The 21,303-nt window shown below is 41.2% G+C and overlaps 2 protein-coding genes across 7 annotated transcripts in view; both read right to left on the reverse strand.

The window, feature by feature from the left end:
- Positions 1-3,256: 3,256 nt before the first annotated feature.
- Positions 3,257-10,025, reverse strand: ISCA1 (iron-sulfur cluster assembly 1). The gene is made up of 4 exons (XM_055698399.1): positions 9,862-10,025; positions 8,222-8,275; positions 6,410-6,515; positions 3,257-3,691 (listed from the first exon to the last, which is right to left on the reverse strand). Exons 1-4 carry the CDS (start codon positions 9,940-9,942, stop codon positions 3,543-3,545), a joined length of 390 nt encoding a protein of 129 aa, XP_055554374.1. The 5' UTR covers positions 9,943-10,025; the 3' UTR covers positions 3,257-3,542.
- Positions 10,026-13,157: 3,132 nt separating this feature from the next.
- Positions 13,158-21,303, reverse strand: part of TUT7 (terminal uridylyl transferase 7) — a 42,493-nt gene continuing 34,347 nt past the window's right edge. For 4 of the 6 annotated variants that reach the window (XM_055698395.1, XM_055698396.1, XM_055698397.1 and 1 more), the window contains 4 exons: positions 17,368-17,693; positions 15,468-15,544; positions 15,233-15,296; positions 13,158-14,099 (listed from right to left, as the gene is read on the reverse strand). In XM_055698395.1, coding sequence (XP_055554370.1) covers positions 14,026-14,099; positions 15,233-15,296; positions 15,468-15,544; positions 17,368-17,693 — 541 coding nt within the window. In that variant the 3' untranslated portion in view covers positions 13,158-14,025. Of the gene's footprint in view, positions 14,100-15,232; positions 15,297-15,467; positions 15,545-17,367; positions 17,713-20,516; positions 20,573-21,303 lie in introns of those variants that run through there. The other 2 variants (XR_003560866.2, XM_014281704.3) reach the window with 2 other exon arrangements.

Genomic DNA, 21,303 nt, shown 5'->3' on the forward strand with positions numbered 1-21,303 from the left:
TGTTATAATCTTCCTGCTGCACAGTGGGTTCCAGCTCCTCCTGTTGGTTGCCCATGCTTCAGGCATTGGTGTAGATGCACTTCGGTTGTGCCATCGATCTCACTCCAGCACTGGCATTCTGCCCTCTGGCTCACCTCTAGTGAGCTTGGTTCTGTTTCCTTCCCCCTCCAAAGCTAGTTTCAAGCTCTCTCAGTGAGCCCTGCTAACTCCTGACCCAGAATCCCTTTTCCCCTTTGAGGCCGGTGAACCCCATCTGTTGCCAGCAGGCCTGGTGCCGTATAAACTGATCCATGATCAAAACCCCCAATATTTAGCTGGTGACACCAGGCCTGGAGCCAGGTACTGATCCGTGTGATCTTCCGACTACATCCCCCATCATTCCCTACAACTGGTAGGATAGAAGAAAACTCTGCTTGTGCTCCTGATCCCTCAACCAGTTACCCCAGTGCCCTGAGGTCTCTCTTGATTGCCCTCAGACTTCCTGTTACTTTGACTTTACTCTCCGTTGTTCAGCATCTTCACATAACAGGAAAATAAGCAGTTTTGGAGGTGGAAAGCCTGTATATATAAAAAAAACTCCGAATGGGTCATAAGCATAGTGCATTATGGCATATGTGTGCCATTACACAGCCCTGAAGTGGAATGGCCAGGAATGCCCTTTGACTCCTACCCTGAAATTGCCCAGCCAGTTAAAAACCTTTTATGACAACAGTTACTTTATTAAGAATCATCATCCTGCATTAAAACATACCACAATGATTTTTTTGCATGTTGAAGCCTTCAAACTGTTTTGCTTGTTAGCAGTTTTACCCTGAGAACAGTGTATCACAAAGTTTAATAGAAGTCTACGCATTAACAGCCCACCCTTCTGATTTCTGTAAATACCTTTCTGTACATAGTTAATTTTTTTGCCATATGTTTCTGTGCTATTCCAATGCTGTTCATATTTGGAAATGTTTAATATTTCTACGAAATACTAACTCAGGTAACAGTAATAGGTAACAGTAATATTTTATCTACTTTGTAATCCCAGCATACAAACTTTTTCTCTCCCACCAGTGCTTTATTACTGTAAACAGAATCATTCAGGATAGGAATATTTCATGTTTACCAACAGGCAATATTTATTATTATTATAACTGAGAACTCTGCATACAGTATTGCACAGAATTATAATGATAACCAACAAAACCATGTTCCTATGCAACTGTAAATAGCACTTTAACAGAAGTTTAACACATTGTGTGATAGGTGTCTTAGTAAAGTGACAGTTTAGAGGATTATTTCATGGGAGTATGAAAGTGCCAACTTTCATTCAAGGCATACACACAAAACACATGAAAAGGATTGCTATACATACCACAGGTCTAAAAAAAATAATGCAAACCAATCTACTCTGCCCCAAAGTACATCAAGTTAAATGAGTATTAGTACTCTTGCCAACCACCAGCACTGCCACATTAAAAGTCTTACCCTCTAGCAGGCAGCAGAGAAACACACTCTAAAGAAATGCCCTTAGCTTGGAGTTTTAGACATGTTAATGTAGCTGTATCACATTAACTGCATTTTTTTGTTTGACAAGACTGAAAGATGGCACTATAAATGCACACAGCCAGTGTATTACCAGTAATTCCTGCATTACTATATAAAGTAACCGTGCACGACAGTTGACTGTTGAAATAAAGTGGTTTTACATCAAAAGATGATACAGTATACAACCAGAATTCAAGCATTTAATATTAAACCAAAGGTGTGTAAATTCTGACCTTCTGCTCCTGTGCACTACATAAAACAAATCAAGACTTATTTTTATTCCTCCCTCTGCACGTGGGAAAAGGTGTGGAGGGAAGAATAAAAACATTGCTGCAATTTTACATCTTCAGCACATTACTATTCCAAAGTTGTTAATAGGCATGTGGGTACAACTGACCAGACCAAAACGACCTATGGATTTTCAGCATGCAGCCCTAATGCTCTCAGCTCACTTTCATCCCAACACCTTCTTGTCCTTGATTGCAAGATCCCAGGCCTGTTGTCCCCTACTTTTTATTCGCACCCTTTTCACCAGCTGTTCCAACCAGCTGCCCAGGCAGACACGTTATCTTCTCTTTTGCACAAAGGAGCAGCTTAGCTGCATAGTGTCATCTTTGGATGATCAGAGAAACATGGAGATAAAAGGGTGGAAGAGTAATTCTCTCATACCAGTTTTTGGGAAGGCCTGGAGACACGTACACTTCTGCCCAAGCACCAGCAGAGAACTGCTGAAGAGTTCATAAGCCTAAAAAATACTGGTTTACAAAAATCAGGATTCTGATTAGAAGCAAGTGAGCTTACATTCCCATGAAAAAATGGCCTCTTGTAAGCATGACATTTTAATCACTGTCTAGATTAATTTTAAATTATTAAGAAATACTATAGTTTTAAACTACAAATTCTTTTTCTCCTGTTACCAAGTTAACTTCAAGACAGGAGTTAAATAGAAGTTACCATAAGGTTTTGTGGTAAAATCTAGGGTTTTTCACCGAGTTATGAAGCAGAGTTCAAGCTGTAACAAAATTAGCAGACATGACTACAAAAACCTAAAAGTAATGAGATGTATTAGATTTCTCTCTCTCTCTCTCAAAAAAAAAAAAAAAAAAAAAAGGAGGTGTTCATAGCTTTTAGTGCACAGACAGCACATTCTGTGAACATGGGGAATCAGAATCCGCAGGCAGTTTATCACTTTGCAATTCCAGTCAAGAAAGATTAACTACAGAAAATGTGAGAAAAGGCCTGTGTGTATCCTGCTTTAGTACGCCAGTGACTGAATACATTTCATGTTCTTGAAAATTACTTCCTAAATACAGCAGAGACTATGCTTCAACAAGGCAAGGAATAGAACTAAAAAACTGGGTTAGCCCATTTTGAAGTATTTCTAAAGTAGCGGTATGGTAGCCTACCGCTATATTAATACATGAACTTCCCTGGATTTATGGGAAAATAAACCACCAAAAAACCCACACATAAAAAGAGGAAAACATCAAAAAACTAAAAAAAAACCCAAGCAAGCATCTACGCAATCACAGTGAATTCTGAGGCTGAGGACTGTGTGTCTGGGTTTATAAATCTTTATAGAAAACACATACAAATGTCTGGGCCTCGACCCACCCCACCCCACCCCCCGATTAATGTAGAACACATAGGCAATATATTCTTTCAAATGGGTTTTGGATGGGGAACTGTGAGCAGTGTGAATAAAGAAAATGACAAAGGAAAATAACAGTGAGATTTTATTTCCTTGGCATGTGAAAGTACAGAGATGTTACTACAGAACTTCCTGTTCTTACCTTTTGGATCCCAACTCATAACAAATTAGAGCGTAACTACATCAGTGGTATAATTTAACACACAATTTGCGTTTTCAAAATTATTTAGCTTTGTTTTTCTTAATGGTATCCACACTTTATGCAGTGTATGAACCTAAAGAAAATGCATTTGCATCTGAAAGCCATAATAGTTAAGTATTTTGTGTTGTTCAAAGTCAAAAAAGCAGTCCTGAGACTTCAGATGTTAAAGCTTTCTCCGCAGCCACATGTTCCTTTGATGTTTGGATTATTGAAGACAAATTCACTGGACAGTTTGTCTTCTACATAGTCCATTTCAGTTCCTAAAAGCGTCAGCTGTGCCTTCTTCTCAATAAACACTCTAACCCCTTGAAGACAACAAAGAAAAAAAAAAATCACATAAAGCAAAACCACAACTCAACTTTGAAATTCTCTTTCAATGAGTGATAAAAATAATACAAGAAGCTAAATATGAAGACTACCAGTATAACCTGGTTTTCCTGGCCTAACATGGGCTGTTTTTACTGCACCCACAAAAGTCCAGCAACAGTACAGAACTGTTTTTGTGTGCACATCAATGTATGTATTTTTTGAGGGGTTATTTAAAAACACAATACCTAGGGAAATAAGCTGTAGAACACAAATACTGAATCTGCGATTCGTTCACAATTCCCATGTACTAGTCAGTAATCCATTTCCTGCCATTCTTGAAGTCTGCACATCCAACAATATGCCTAAAACCCTTGAAAAAGCAACTGTTCCTCTCTCAAAATTATTTTTTTACTGTGCCAAAAAAACTAGGTCTACATTAACTACTAGCAATACTGAATCCTATAATAAGGCAAAGGTGTGAATGTTCAAAGATACTACAACTTGTAAGGATGAAGAATGAGTAGTTCATCTTAGGAACTAGAAGGAGATCCCTTTTCTAAAGTATACAGAGTACCTTCCTTGCCGGAAAGTTACTGAACTTCAAAACTGCAGATCTGATACAAAGGTGTGAATGGACTGCTTTAGCTGTCCACAGACTAGAATTAATAAAAATAAAAATGTAAAATTGTATCAATAAACAGCAACAAGAAGTCAAGAAGTAATATGAAAGATTGCTGGAAAGCTGCTTCTCATCATAGTAGATATTGAAAAACACAACTCAAGTCTATGGGCAACTGAGTTGAATCTACATATTTTGGGGGTCAATCTGGACAGTAACTGACAGTGAAGGTTAAACTTAATGGAAGTTCATGGACCTGATCTTGAAACAGTCCTTCCTGCCTAAAAGCCAGAAAATTTTTGCAGGTATCCAAAGCCACCGACTCCCTCAATACAGAGCTAGAAGTCAGAGCCTTCAATGGAAAACTGTCTAGAAGCAACCAAAGCAAAACAGAAAGCACAGAGGCACGCTCGAAATACTGTCTGGCTTTGAAACTTAAAAAGTCTCCAACCTGACTGAGGGAAACCACTTTCATCTTCCTTAAGACCCAAACCAGGAAATACCTTCTGAAAACAGTTTTTTAGCACTGTAAAGCTAGAGAAGCTCTTGAATCAATAAGAGGCAACTACAGAAACCAGCTGAATTTGAAATCGAGGCACCTGCAGAATTAGGTGGCAGTCCCTATCTCACACAATCTGGTTCAACTTAGTAATTTTCTAAGTTCTAACTAATTCTCTGTTAAAGAATAAAATTTATGAGTTGGTCACAGGTATTTTGAAGACAGCTGGAAGATGGGCTCTGTCTACCAACATAGCTTCTGTAACAAAGTAATTGTGATATCCCACTTATATTTAAATCTCTAACTTTGCCAACAAATTAAAAGTAACATTCCTGAACATAACATAATGGAGTTCAGTAATGTCTAAAACCCCCAAAAATACCCCCACAAAGGAATTTTAGGAGCTTTTAGAAAAAGAAACAAAACCAAACACTATTATGCTTCTGTAAAAATCTGTACTTGACAAAAAGACCACTGACAGAAATCTTCGTAAAAACTGGAAAAATGTATAGAACTGTGCTGGTTTTGACTGGGATAAAGTCAATTTTCTCCAGAATAACTAGTACAGGGCTATGTTTTGGATTTGTGCTGAACACAGGGACGTTTCCATTGTCGCTGAGCAGCGCTTACACAGAGCCAGGGCTGTTCTGCTCCTCACCCCTCCCCACCAGCCAGCAGGCTGGGGGAGCACAAGCAGTTGGCAGGGGACACAGCCAGGACAGCTGACCAAAGGGATATTCCATACCATGTGACGTCATGCTAAGTATATAAGCTGGGGGAAGAAGGAGGAAGCAGGGGGGGGGCGTCTGGCATTATGCATTTGTCTTTCCAAGTAATCGTTACACATAGTGCAGCCCGGCTTTCCTGGAGCTGGCCAAACACCTGCCTGCCCATGGGAAGCAGTGAATGAATTCCTTGTTCTGCTTTGCTTGCGTGTGTGGCTTTTGCTTTACCTATTAAACTGTCTATATCTCATCCTATGAGTTTTCTCACTTTTACCGTTGATTTTTCCCCCATCCCATAGCGGGAGAGTGAGCAAGTGGCTGCGTAGGGCTTAATTGCTAGCTGGAGTTACAACCATCACAGTAACTTTAGCAATAGATCTATCATGGAATACTCAATGAAGTTGTCAGGCAGAAAGATTAAATTCCAGCATAGAAAATAATTTTTAAAATACGCACAGAACCCATTGTTACAAAGCAATGTAAAGGTCAAAAGTGTGAAGAAGTTAAAACCAAATTATGAATCAATGAAGACTAAGACTAGTTAGAGAAGACAGCTGGGAAAATCCCTTGCAAATAAAATCTTTACTTTGCCAAGCCTTGGTTCAGGTATGCTGATAAAGTATTTCCAAATATCTGCTATTAGCTACCTCCAAAGCCATGAATGATGGACTAGACAGAGACCGCAAAGCTGCAGATTTTAACTAACTGGTTACTTCAAAACAGAAACTAAGGTGACCACAATCCCCATAAAAGAACAGTAGGATGTCTTGCTATGACTTGTTACTCTTTACCAGTACCTTGGCAAACCTGTAATAGGTTATTCTTCCCCACCACCACAGAGAAGTTTGCTCTGCTGTTATCAGAAACTCACCATCTTGAACCACTTCTTCATCAGAGTCTCCTTTCGATTTTGTATATTCTAACGTGTAAGAAAGTCCATTGCATCCTCTCGTACGAACACCCACTTTCATGCCTACCTGAAAAAAAAACCCACCACCACCACGTTCATGACTTTTTTAAAACCTATTCTGGAACACCAAGATAAGAAGTATGCAAACCAACAAAATGCTGACATATGTTGTTCTCCACTGTCTCAAAGCAGAGTTATCTTAATGGATTAAGAGCTAACATTTTCTTCCTTTTACAAAATTGACTGCCAAGGTTTAAGAAACATCAGCTGTTCGCTACTGTGGATCAAGTCCTAAAGTAAGGCTAAAGTTTTGAAGTAATAAACTGTTGGCACTCCTGTAGGTGTCTGGTCTCATGAATTATGTTATTTTGAAATTTTGTTTGGTGCAATTTCAAAGATGGCTATTTTTGTAACTTCACATTCAAGTTTACTCAGATGTTAATTCATGCAATATTTATTATTTTTTTCTTAAAATTACTGACAGTAACATAACTATGAAGCTGTGAGGCCAAGGGCAGTTACTAGATTTTCACAGAACTCTTGTAAAGACACTACCAGAAAACTTACTTCAAAGTTTTGAAAAGCGTCCTTCGACTCCTTCATTACGTCTACTGCCAGTCTCACTTAAAAACCAATTTCCTTCTTAAATCAAGTATGTTTATTTGCTTACTGTTTTTTGCAACCTTAAAAGCCAACCTAGTCAATGTTTGTGACATCCACAGAAGTCCAACAGAGCATCTGTGTAAGTGAAGATCTGAGAAAGTGTTTAGAAAACGGTAACTCTGTGTACAACAATCTTTCAAAAGTACCTGTACCACTCTGCACATACCAATGTTTTGTAACTGAAGATGAAAATTATATTGTCCATCTCCATAATTTATGTTACAATAAAAATGTATCAAAACATGTAACCTGTCTTCAAGTGGTATCTGAGACAAACAGCCTTTGATCTCTTCAGACTAAATACCTTTCTCTACAGGAACTGCTACAAATAATGGGTTAGAAGATCCAAACACCATTATAGCAAGGGGATGACTGACCAGTTAAGCTGTGGGCTTAACGCTCACTTAGGATGGTTTTAAAACATTAGAATAAAGAGTCTAGTTAGTTGCAGATGTGCAGGAAGCAAAAGAAACAATGAGCCTCATAAGGAAGTTAAAAGACAAATATTGTTCTTGAAATAGTAGTTACTGTAGAGAAGAAAATCTAATTCTTGTTTTTATAACATTTAGAAAGCAAGACTTTAGTGTTTTTCCCGCAAGAAGAAAGATGACAAGCTCAATCAGTTATTTGGAAAAATGCCAATTACTCAAAAAAATACACTGGCAAGTTTCCCAAGAATGAAATGTCTCCCAATGGGTATGAATCTAACTTTATATTATTATATACTTCATAGTAAGAACTCCTACAAGAACTTCATTAATAGCATCTTAATATCAACGGCTGAAGATCTCTTTCCCCTACCAGAAGTCACCACTATGCCACACCAAAAGGCTTCATTTAAATATAGCTTAAAAATATTTTGAAGCTTATGATTTTAACTTTATCCAACTCAAAAGTCATTGTACCATGAAATACCATTACAGTCAGTTGTTTCCTGCCTTTTATTTTATAAAAAAACAGAGGTTGGTATATAAACAAGCTTATGCATTCCCTTCCAAATAAAGGCCTCGGTGTTTATTTCAAATTTCTAAGCTAGGCAGAAATGCTTTGCAATTATGAGCTGTGCTAGTACCTTAGCACAACCTACAGGTTAGCCCTGTTTATACTTACATGCTCAGGTTTATCTTTAAGAAGCTGTTTTATCTTCTGAACAGCTGATGGGGTCTGAAAAACAAAAATACACATCAATTTGAAATGGGTTTTTCTGGTTTATTTGCAGTAGCACTTGCACGTACTGAAGCATGCAAAGTACTTAGTTGTATTACAAAAAATTCCTGTTCCAGCTCTATGCACTCAAATGTTCTCAGTTGACATTTGTTTCCTTCAGTGTAACCCACCTGCCAGTACTGACTAGCTTGTGTTCTACTTGAAACTAACGTCTGAAGATACACACTCTGCTGTATCTGCTGTAAAACAGACGATTATTAAATCTAATCCAGGCAGAACACAGTATCTCTTCACTCCCCTCCTCACCCATGCTGCAGCAAACAGATAGTTCAAGAACCGCAGTCCTTAATATTAGGGTGTTTGGTTGGGGTTTTTTCCCCCCCCAAAATCACTACCAGAATTCAATTTAATAGTTCTGCTCTTGTGAAACTTTTGTCACACACGCACTACAGACAAAAATCAATTAGGCACAGAAGTGTTTATGGCCTACTCCTCTCTTCCCACTAACCCAGAGGGGAACTGTGACTTTACAGCAGATAAATTCCACTGTTCATACAGATCTAGCTGCTGCAGAAATGCAAGAATGAAACATAAACATACAAAATCCCATTGCAACCTTACAAGTTTCTAAGACACTGAGAAGAGGAAAAGCATTAGCAACGTGAAGTTCTGGCCATGAGCAGAATTAAGTACACAAAGCAAACCACAAGTAGACTTACAGTAGAAAACCTTTCCTAATTACACCTACTATTCTTAATTTGTTACAGAATCACTACCGAGCAGGAATCACCTGCTCTGACAAATGACTGACCTATAGTACTTCATCCGCCCCTGCTCCTGCAGGGAACTGACCGTACTTTTCACTCTGCAGTATGTCCCTCTCACAGCACGGCCTCCCCAGCGCCGCCGCTAATCGCAAATTCGCCTCCTCAATTCGCCTCAATTAACAAAAGGGCACAGAGCCAAATACACTTCCTCAATCCACAAAAGAATACAAAGCCTCCTTGGAAACCATCTACTCGTCAGCTTCTGTAGGCAATTTTTTTTTTTTTTTTTTAGATAAATACAGTTCTTCGGGTGACTGTGCAAAAAGGCCCCCGCGAAGCGACCGCTTCTTCCCTCCCCCCGCGGCCCCGCTCTGCGCAGCGGGGCCCGCACAGGGCGCACCCGGGCGCGGTCCGGAGGCGGCAGCAGCTTCCCCCGCAGTGAGCTCACGGGGGAAGGGGACCCATCCGGCCCCCCGCAGACCCTCCCTACAGAGCGCAGCAGCGCCCAGCCGGCAGCCTCCGAGGGTTAACGGCGCCCGGCCGCGCCCGCAGCACCGCCCCGGCCGCGTCCCACCCCCGCCACCGCGGCGCCTCGCCCGCCGCCGGGCCGGGCGGCCAGCGCCGCCGACCGCGCAGAGAGGCTGGGCGGCCCGTCCTCCTTCCCCGCCCCGCTGTCACCGGCAGCGCAGGGGCGGCCGGCCGCGGGGCGGGTGGCAGGGCCGGCGGAGGCCCGGCCCGCCCGTGGCGCAGCTCCCGCTCCCGCTCGGTCCCGGGGGCGGTGGGCCCGGCGCTCCCGCCCGCGGCGGCGCCACTGACCAGGGTGAGGGCGGCGCGCGTAGCCTGGATCTTCCGCTTGCTGACGGCGCGCACGGTGGCCCTCACCACGGACGAGGCCATCGCCCCCCTCCGCCGCGTCCTCTACCCTGTGCCATGGGCACCACCGACGTCACGCCGTGACGCCACGGCGCCCCGCGCGCTTCCGGCGCCAGCTCGGGCTGCGCAGCGGGTGGCGCTCGCAGGCAGCGGCGGGCCCGCCCCCCTCCCGGCGCCGGGGGTGCAGCGGCGCCTCCGCCTTGCGGGCGCCAGCGGCGGGAGCGGGGCCCGGCCCCCGCGGGGCGGCTGGCAGCGGGCGGCGGCGGGCTTGGCCAGGGCAGCCGCGGGCGGAGGCCCCGCCCGTCGGGCCCCCCCGGCTGTCTGCGGGTGCGCGCGGGCCCGCGAGCCACGTAGTCCCCGCCACGAGAAACGCCGGCAGAGGGAGCGCGGGCTGACGGTCACACAGGCGGGCGCGTACAAACCGGCCTCGCGTGAGGCGATCCGACGGGAAGCGGTGGCGCGGCGGGCAGAACCCACGCGTGGGGGAGCCGGGTCGGACAGACCGCGCAGCGAACGCGGAGGCGGCGGCCGGTGCGGGCTGCCGCGGGCACCGCACCGCGAACGGCCGCCCAGCCGCCCGCGCCCCCCTCCTCCCTCCGGGCTGCGGCCGGGGCCGGGTGAAGGGCGGTGCGGCGGTCGGGGGACGCCCGCCCGGTGCGCAGCCACGGCGGGAGGGCGGCTGGGAAGTGCGGGAGCTGCGCGGCCCTGCCCGCACCGCTGGTGGCAGCCGCGGGGCGCGTGCGGGGCAGCCCTGGCACGGGAGGGCTCATCCCGCGCCTCGGAACCGCATGGCGCCTGCGCCAGAAGGAAAACTAGTCCTCGTTTTCCATTTCCTCCGACAGCATACGGTAGGTAATACCTTGAACCAGCGCGGACAAAGTCCAAGCACAAGCAACACGTCCACACCTCGTCACTACACCTGGGCGAGTCTGGGCTTAGCAGCTTTGAAGAGCTCAACAGTGCATGAGCAGGGGGGTTTATTTTTTACATAGATAATTATGTAAATTACTCACTACTCTTTAATGAGGCACGGTACTTCGACCTCAAATGTAAATATAGCAACTGCATGAAAAAAAAGTTCTGTTTTCTTCAGCTATGCAAAATGTGTCTTTCACACACAGTATGTGCAACTTGGGCGCAGACCCTCAGCTAAAACACACCCACTTATGGGTCATGGGGGCCTGAATACACCGTCAGCCTGAAGCTGAAGTCACTGATACGTATCCTTGGAGGAGGGAAGCTTAGGTATGAATGCAGCTACTATCTGTCTTCATCAGTCTGCCATGCAGGCATGAAGAGTTTTGCCTTCTTGCACTTCCTTAGGATGCTTCCAACCATCACTGTCACCTGTCACTGTCACTGTCACTGAATCTCAGCATGAAAGACTCAGCCCGGGCTAAAACAACAGGTTTTCTAAGGTGCTTTGCCTCTTCGGTATATTACCAAAAAAAAGCAAAAGTCAGTATTAAAATCTAAATAGTGAATAACAAGAGATATTATTGATAAAGTTATCAGTATAGGAAAAAAATACTCTTTGCTAGCAAGCTCCCATTCTAAGCAGCTATTTTAAGCCCAGAAAAGTTAATAATGAAGATAATTTTTTATATGGCTTCTGCAGTTCTTACAAAAATGTGAGAAGGGTTATAAAAGAAACAATGTGTATTAAATACATTTAAATAAAATTTCTAATGGATGAGAAACTGGTTTTAAATACAGCTATGAAACAAATCTCACTAGAACAATTAAATTAGGGGAGATGATGAGTGTTATTAATCTAGCAGTTAGTTATATAGCTAACTTGAGATTAAGTCATCTCAGACAGCTGTGCCGCATACCTGAAAAAACTTTGTCCTTTTCCATTTTTCAGCACTGATTACTAACTACTCATAGCACAAAACATTTTCCAACTTTGGAAATGGGGACATCAAAAGCATGTGAGATTCCCGTGAAATATGGCAATAGCACTTTTTTTAAAATAAAGCAGTACAAATAAACAGTCCTGTAACAGTGTCTCTCTGTGTCATTACAGGGACTGAGTATGCAGGTAGTTTAGTAGAGGCCTTTTAAACTATTAGTTTATTAGTATTTATTATTACATTTTATTAGTATGAATTTAGTTGTGAACTATTATTTTAAATTTTTACTGTGATTTTTGATACAGTTCTTTTTCTAGAAACTTGATGCAGTGTATCCTTTCAGAGTTTTTCTTTGCATGTGGAAGGCTGCTCCCTTGAGTATACTCCTGTAAGGCAAATAGGATCTAAGAATTGTTAAGAACAACTCAGTTTTCTTAAATTTTAATTTCTAATCAATTTCCTAAATTTTACAACTTCATCCAGCAGGTATATATGCCTCCTCAACTGTGTTTCTTCTGTGTCGTATCATTCTGTTAGTTATGACTGTGCTTTAATTACTTTTAAAGCAAAGGATGTGTTAGTGGTTTAATGCCTGTGATATATATCCCAAATTAGGGGAGGTTTATTTTAGGGCTATGAGATACTTGTAACTATATAGAATTTGTGGTTGCATAAGGAAGAAGCAGCTCTGAAGTGAGAAGCCTGGAGGATCTACAGAATGAATTTTCATTCAGATGTGAGTTTAGAAGTTTCACAGCTGAAAACTTCACCGCTAAACTACAAATTACCACAAATTGAATTGGATGAGCAGGCATAAATCTGATTTTTTTTTTTTTTAAAAAAATAGCTTCAGTCTTTGAGATTATGCCAAAGTCCCTTAGAGGCTAACACTCTTCATTCCTATCGGCAAAACTGAAAAGTAACTGAAGAGAGGGCCAAATAAGGCATACAGAAGACATGTCAGCCAGACTTTTCTTTTGCGATATGAAAAACTACAATAATTAAATTATTTCTGAGGGAAAAACTGACTTTGTTTCATATGATGAAATATGCTATAAAGACAACGCTGGAATTATTTTCTGTTTGTTGCTTGCTACTACTTTGAAAATGTTGAGGAAAGAATACAAAAGAAATTATTTGTGAAAGTTGCTGATCTAAAAGTTTACAAATGGATGGCTACAGATGGATGAAAACCAAAAACAGGAGTCGGAATCCCAGTTCCTTAAGACCACTTTGGCAATTCTAGCTTTCAACTTTAAGAAAAATAGATGGGTAAGGAAAAAATTAAACCTGACATGTCTATAACCAGGTAATTCTAATAGGTTACCATTAATTTTACATTTAAGTCCAGAATCCTGAAATTACAACCTAAGAAGAAATAGAGACACTTAAGTCCGATTTATTTATTTTTACAATTTATTTCAAAGTCATAAATAACAGTGGTTTCAGCTTTACCATGTAACTAATTCTTTCCTGAACAAAATAAGACAGTACATTACCAGCGCCAGAAGGACTTCAGGTGAAGCTCAAATTAATAGTACTAAGTAAATTCTTGGCTGGTACAAGGATCCTATGCACATTTTATGAAAATCGACATATATTTTCCTAGTTGCCAAATATAATACCTCTACTCCTTAAAGCATTTTTGTTTGTATCCCCAAAGGCCTTGAAAAAAATTCTTAGCAGCAGCAAACAGGACTGACCTGTTTTTTAGTCTTTCTTCTTGTACACAAGCACAGCAGCAAATGAACTCCCATAAAATCACAAAACAGAAAAAACCCCAAGAAATCAATGGCACTGCTTGTCCAAAGATTGTTTTACATATGTTTACTAGTGTCTAAGTTTTCAGTTCTCTACATAAAAAAAATAATGTGGCAGTCTACAAACATTTAGAACACGTTTACACAAGGATTAAGGTAAACAATCTACATAAATAAATATTATTTGCGCCTTCAAAAAATCAATGTTTGAAGAAAATATAATGTATTTGGCTTGCACACAATTTTAGTGCATTTTAGAATGGTCAGCTGGAACAACAAAACCGTGAAAACAGTTCATTTTCAGTACCTGCCCTTTTCTGTTCGTAAGAAAAAGACACAGTTACTTGTACTAGCAATCTAAAATAAAACACAACGTAGTTAAGTCGAAGGTTGTCTATGCTGCTGTCCTGTGAATCCAGATGCTTTAGCTAAATAATTTTTTTAAAATGAATGAAGTGCCTGTATTGCAATTTAACAGTGCTTAATATTCCTCAAGATTCTTGTTGGGTCCTCTTCTGTGAGGCTTTTCCCTGAGTCATGTATTTATTGGAAAGGCTGCCTAAGACTGGGAGAAAGAAAGCATTGCACTTTAATAAAGGTTTAAAAAACAAAGCAACACACAAAAGACAAGATATAAAACAACTGAAACAATTGCCCAGAAGAAAATTACTGTTCAGTCAAACTATAAAGGCGGCACACACAAGATCAACTTTAGATCATTAAAAACTGAAGGACAGTAGGCAATATTAAAACACAAAATTGAGAAGTGGCATTTTTTTTCAACTGAACGCCTGATAACAAATGACTTTGTGTTTAAAATCCCCAAATTTAGATTTGGAAAAGCCTTACAGTGAAAACAGAAATTAATTTGAGATAGTCTTCCAAAGTTTGTAAAGGCTACTTAAGTCCCCCTTCTGGTGTCCTGTAAGAGATAGATAGATAGATAGATAGATAGATAGATAGATAGATAGATAGATAGATAGATAGATAGATAGATAGATAGATAGATAGATAGATACACACACATACTGAAAAAACCCAAGCTGCTACAAGGTTTGCAGAGTGGCACTAGAAACTCAAAGTAATTAAAAAACCAGGTTATTTTAAAACCTTCATCATATCCGTTAATAGGTGTGTGAAATTACTGTAAGGAACCTGTATTTGTAACCACGTATCTCTCACAAAACATCTCTGATCCAGAAAAAGTACATGAAGTCCTTTGTATTATCATCTGACTATTATTTGTAAGTGTAATTTTAACTTCCTTGCATTTTGGCAGCTCAGACCAAGGATGTGTTTTGATAGTCTCCCCTCAGTTGATCATGTGGAAAGTTCTGGACAGCCACTCTGAGCAACATGTTGTCCCTGAAGAAACAAACCCCATGTATGCCCAAACAGGAGAGAAAGTGATAGAAACCTACCGTATCCTTCTGCAAAATAAACCTACCGGAGTAAAGAAAAAATGCCCAGAACTGACATGCCTAGGTTTTGCATCCAAAACAAAACTGAAAAATTGCATGCTTTTACAGTAAGAAAACCCACCAATGTGGCTGCACTTCAGAATTATCTAGCAACCTGTCCAGACTCCTGCTGTGGTCACCAAATTAAGTAGATTTTCTATAAGGACTGACGAAGAAAGCAAGTGAAAAATCCATGCTTTTACACAGAATTTCTGAATTGAAACAAAGATATACAAACCTGACTGGGGACTCAAAAATACTTTTCCTTTTTGTTTATTTTTTTCTTCATGTAAAATCACTCCCTATAAACAACACAAACACTGATGAACCAACAGAATTTAATTATGTCATTCCACAATAAAATAAAAAGGTTGTCCTTGAAAGCTTAAGTAAAGCTATTTTTAATTACTTTAATTGGACTTTAGAATATTTTAAAACAAAAAGATCAAAGGAAAGGGACACTTGGTGTTTACCTGATTTAATCTAACAGCATGTTTGGCAGCACTGGGTAAAGAAGGGGATCCACACAACACTTCCGGTTTTGAACCACCTATAAAGATCATAATATAACAAAGATTTTTCTAATTTGAAACTAGTTTCCACTTCAGGTATCATAAGGTATAAAAATAACAAAATATTTGCAATCTACCTTAGGAATACATAGAAAGTAGGACACTTATTTTCCTCAATTTTATAATGTGGAAAACTGTCACAATGAGGTGTGATGCATCCATAGTTAAGCATGGAAGTTAGGAACCTACAATAAAGCTGTGTATCCTCCTCCAGAATCAGGGGGAGACAGGGATCTTCAGAGGATGAATGAAGGTATGGTGATAAGTGAATTGTCCATAGTCTCACCAGATGTAGCACGCCAAAGAACAAAGTCTGATCTCTTAGATCCAGTTGTTCATTATCCTCTATTCAACTAGAGAGAACACCAGGCACTGAGCAAGCAAAAAAACGAGACAAAGCCCTAGCAACACCAATACTCTTTGAATTAAAATACCGTAATTCCCAAAATACAGATAATAGACAAAAATACCTACTCCAGAAATCATGATTTTAGACATATGTACTGTACAGCCTCAGCATAGCTCTCGTATGATGAATGTTATAACGTCACTGACTACAAAAGTCAGGCATACTCCACCTTAGCCAACTCAGTATCATGGCAAATGGAATGCTAGAAAACCTCAAAGAGACAAAGTCAAAGATCAAAGGTTAAATTTAGACTTGACACACACCTTCAAAAGGTCAGAAGCTGAATAAAATGTGGCTTCACTTTTTAAACACCTTTTCTGTCCACCCAACAATTCTAGTTGTCTGACAAACTAAGAACACTTCCAAATACATTTACACCATTGTCCTTCCACTTCCTTTGTGGGAGTCTTTGTAAGCACAGTCTTCCACTTATTACATCTGATTAAGAAGAGTCTCCTGATCTAACTGGACAGAACATTTTTACTAGTAGAGAAGAGCTGGCTTGAAATTACATTTATAAAAAGGATTTGTATTTGTTACTTTTAAGAGGTCAAGTTATGAGTAACCTGTAAAGCAAATTTTCCCAGCATGAATTTAAATGCTCCTAGGTTTACCTACAGAGAAACAATAATACTTTGTTCCTTTGGATGCCAAATAAAAGTACTATTGACTGTCTTAAAGAGTCTCAGTTTTATCTTAGAATAATTTTCCTTTACAACACAGATGATGAGATCTGTCTTATGTGAAGAATGACTTAGATACTGCTAAGCAACTACTTCATTATTCTGTTCAGATCTGTTAGTCAGGATCTGAATTTGGGGGCATTGTGGTAGGTTTGGTTTTTTTTTTAAAGTCAAAGTTGCAAACTGACTTCATGCAAAGTAAGACAAATTATTGTATATCTCTGACTGCTGAGCTGGCAGGAACATTGTTTTATTTCCTTCATAATATTATATGCGAGCAATCTGTTCACTTTCATAGTGACTTGATTATTATGGAATAATTCTGGTTTACGTGTTGTGAAGAGCTACAAGGCTAGCTTTTGTTGCAGTTATGATGTCCTGAAAGAGAAGCTGTAGTTTGAAACGTTAGCAAACTCTTATATAGTGAGGACAATGGAAGCAATTTCAAAGTATTAGACACTCATAGTCTTTCTATTACAAGCATTTTATCTGCTAAGAGAAACCATCTCTAGTATCTTGGGATACAGCAAAGTTCTGAAAGATAGGTGAGGATGAAGGGAAAACTGGCTAAATGCAACTACATGTAAAAACAAAGACAGCATTTACGTGGTGCCATTCAAAGCAAAACCCTTACCCATCAGTCAGCTCTCTTAAAAATACCAGAAAACATAAGCTCTGTTTAAGCTACTCAGCTTAACCACTTTCATACCTGTAGCTCCTTTATACTGTGGGCATTCCTTTTTAATATGACCTTCTCTTCCACAGATAAAACAACGTTTTTCTTTTAAGTCTCTGTCTTCCAGGTGCTTCCACTTCTCTGCTGAATGCCTGGGAGTCTTTTCTCTTCCAGTTTCTGCTATCACCCTTGCTAGTTTCTTCTTCTGAGGTGTACATAGATGCAACTTTCCCTCCTTGATTGAGCTTTCCTTTTCTGTTGTTTTATTTTGTGTTTCTTTGTCCTCTTTGCTTCTTTTCTCCTTGTTTTCTGTGTACCTCTGGTTTTTGCTGTCTTCATAATCATGATTCTGTCTTAGTCTGCAGGAGCAGAAAAATGCTACAGAATTGATAGGTTTTACATACATGCACAGTGGAAAAAAAACCCAGGCAAAACCAGTGTTGTCTACAGACAATACATGCATTTCATGTATTTCTTCAATGAGTTAAAGTGAATTAATGTACTTTGACTCTCCTACCAAACACTGCTACACTGATGTAACATACCTAACAATTTAACTTCATGATAAGATCACAATAGAGCCCTAAATTCTAATAATTATATCTCAAAAAATAGAAACACAACAGAAACTCTGGGTGCTAGAGTTGCAAAGACAGTGGAAGAAAAGAAAACCCAAGCAAAATGCTAATAAAATAATAATAAAAAATAGGGCTATAGTTCTGGGGTTTTTTTCTACTTGTACAATTCAGTCAGAACTCAGTCTCTTCCTTCTGAAACTGTGTATATTCACAGTATTTCTAAAAGTCTCTTCTACTGCGAAAAGCTTCTAACGTTCTACATGATCTAGCAGTGGAGAAACGGCTACCACTGCTGGACTGGTTTTATCTAACTTCTCTTTATACATGACCTAGAGGAGGAGACATCAGTAAAACCTCCAAGTCTGAAGATGATACTAAGGTTCCTTCGGTCAGTCAGATGCAGCGCTGATAGCAATGAAAACGACTCATGCAGGAGGGGGCCTGGAAATCAGGACCATAGCGTGGCAATCAGTTAGCTGAAAGGAATGTGCTCGAGCTTGTCTAGACAACAATTAACATGATACAGAGCATAGGGAAGTGGGGGACGGATGGCGCCAAGGAAAGGTAACACCTTGCTGTTAATTGGTGGTAGTTAACCACCAATCAGGGGTTGCCTAGTATGCAATGCTTAGCTTCAAGAACCAATCTGTTTAAAATGCGCAGCTTCTGAAAGTGCATATAAACTCGTGCTTCTGCACAGTAAATTGACATTTGCTTGCATCAAGCTGCGTCCCGTCTTTCCATCGCCGCAAATTGGTGACCCCGACGTGATGCGTTTAAGGATCTAACGTGAAGCGCTCTCGAATCGCCTAACTGAGCGACATGCAGCGAGTCCCACAGAACTTTGAATGAACTGCTGAAAGGGGGCGGGAGCCGGCCGGCCTGAAATCCCTCCGGAGTTGAGAGGTGAGCTGTGGGAAATCCGTAATGGGGAATCTGGCTTCGTCCCCAGAAAGAGACGTTTATGGACTCATAAAGGGTCTTCTAGTCAGATCCGGGAGTCCGTGCCTCAGTCTCCTCAAATGGTGACCCCTATGGTGGTGTCCCAAAGCCTTGGAAGAATAAGGACGGAACTGGTCGATAAAAAAGACAGCTCGTGGAAGAGGGCTGCGTTCCAGAGGAGACGTCTTGGCTGAATGATCGTCTGGCTGGCTGGACCAGGCGGACAACCTAAACCCTGAGGATAACACCTGTATTCATCAAGACTGGTGAGCAGCCAAGAAACTTTAGAGATTTTAAATATCTGAAGAAGTTTTAAGAAGCTTTAGAAACCTGTATTCATTGAGACAGGCGAGCAGTCAAGAAACTTTATAGAGACTTTGAAAGAAATGAAAGTGGTCAATAGAAAGTTGTATGATGCTGCCGCGGAGGGGAACTCCGTGTCGGGAATACACTTAAGATCTTGGTGGCAAATTCTGACTACTCTTTGCCAAGGGTGGACTCATTCTACTAACGGTGCAAAACCAGAGGAGGCTGTAAATTCCACCGACAGCGCGACTCTACTCAACACACTGTCAACGATGGCGATTCTGTCCACACCTCCTCTGCCCCCAAAGCTTCTGCCCCTGATTGCAGCGATCCTCGCAACACAGGACCAAGCACGGGAACAGGACAACTCGGAAAATGATTTCATTGACACCGATAAACCTTTTGATCCAGGTCCTATAGATCTGGAAAAGGAGCTAGACCTTTCCCCCACCCCCTCGTCTCTCCCGATGCATTGATTGTATTTTTGGGGAGGGTGAAAGGGGGTCTGAGGGATTGGTGGCAGGAATGCAAGTGTGAAGCACTTAAGTGAGGGGTTTTGGGAGTCGCTATGGCATGTTCAGTATTTTGTCAGACAGATGAACCTCAAGAGTGGCAGCCTGTGCAATACGAGGCTGTTAAAGAGTTAAGCAAAGCAGTGCAGGAAGGGAGGATTCATAATGAGAGAACAACTAGGTATCGTGCAGGAGAATAGGAAAGATAAACATGGTTATCTAGTGTTTAATAGGTGTCTGCATGCTTGTAGTGATATATAGCTATGTAACTGCATGAATGATTCCTGTCCTGAGCCTGGTGGCGCATACAGCTGCGGTAAATAGGGGCTTCTCTGTTATGGTAAAAGTGTTTCTCTTTGCATAAAAAAAGAGGGAATGAAGGGAATGACCCCAGAGGTATGTTCAGAGAAGGCATGCTATGTTTCCAACTTTTTGACTGAAGCAGTTCTTGTTTGGTGTGCCCTTCCACCTATGTATAATGTTAATCCAAAAGAAGATGATATTGTTTACACTTTGAATGTCGATAATTGTCTTTCTGTAGATGCTAATGTAGTAGGAGGCTATGATGGGAACGTATTGCAGCGCTTCTTCTCTTATCCGGAGTAACAGCAGGGAAAGCATTAAAGAGTTAAATCACCTTGTTTGGTAGGCAGTTAAGAATGTGAGTCAAAATTGCCACTGCTTTTTGTTGTTGGTTCAAGGACATGGCTGTGAGGATTTTGATGGTATGTGCTATGTGGATTTTAGGCGCCCCATTGCAGCAACATGTTACGAAAATCTGAGAAAATTTCAACCTTTTTGGCATCCATTCACTCAATCAGCAGTATTGTATGTTTGCTGTTACCTTAGTTGCTGTCACGTTTGCAAGGGCCCTGCAGAACATGGCAAACCGGGTACTAGCTGTTCAAAAACAGAAAGGGGAAATTGTAAAATTGTACAGAACAGAGACAGTGGGTTGTTTTGACATTGATGTGCAGTTTTGGCTTGCTTTGATGAAGTGCAGCTGAGATCCTGCAGCAAAGAGGTAAATAATTTTGAGGGAGTATGAGAAGAAACTAGGATGAGACAGAAACAAAGGAGGAACGTGTTCTCGCCTCTAGAAGGAAGCAGCATGAACAGTAGAGTAGCCTATAGTGAACAGCACTAAGGAAAGCGTTGCATGAATTTGACTGATCACTCTAACTCTATTCATAAGCAGCTCGCCGCGTTAAGAAAATATGAACAGACCATAAAGATTGAGAACGGGTTAACGGACTGGCTTTCAAGCCTTGGGTTAGGGGGCTGCTTACAAAATATAATCAAAGGCGCATTGATGGTATTGACAGTATTGTTGATTTTAGCATTATGTGTTCCTTGTTTGTTTCAATGCTTACAACGAGAACGCATGTTGGATTGCTCAAAACCAAGAAGGGGGCGATGCAGGAGGGGGCCTGGAAATCAGGACCATAGCGTGGCAATCAGTTAGCTGAAAGTAATGTGCTTGAGCTTGTCTAGACAACAATTAACATGATGCAGAGCATAGGCGATGGATGCCCTCCACTGATAGCATCACCTATTGCAGTGGCTGGGCAAAGGACTCAAATGTATCAGTAGTCTTAACCTGTAAGGCATTTATGGTCTGGGTGTTATAG

This window comes from Falco cherrug, chromosome Z (genome assembly GCF_023634085.1).
Source record: "Falco cherrug isolate bFalChe1 chromosome Z, bFalChe1.pri, whole genome shotgun sequence".
NCBI classification, from domain to species: Eukaryota; Metazoa; Chordata; class Aves; order Falconiformes; family Falconidae; genus Falco; species Falco cherrug.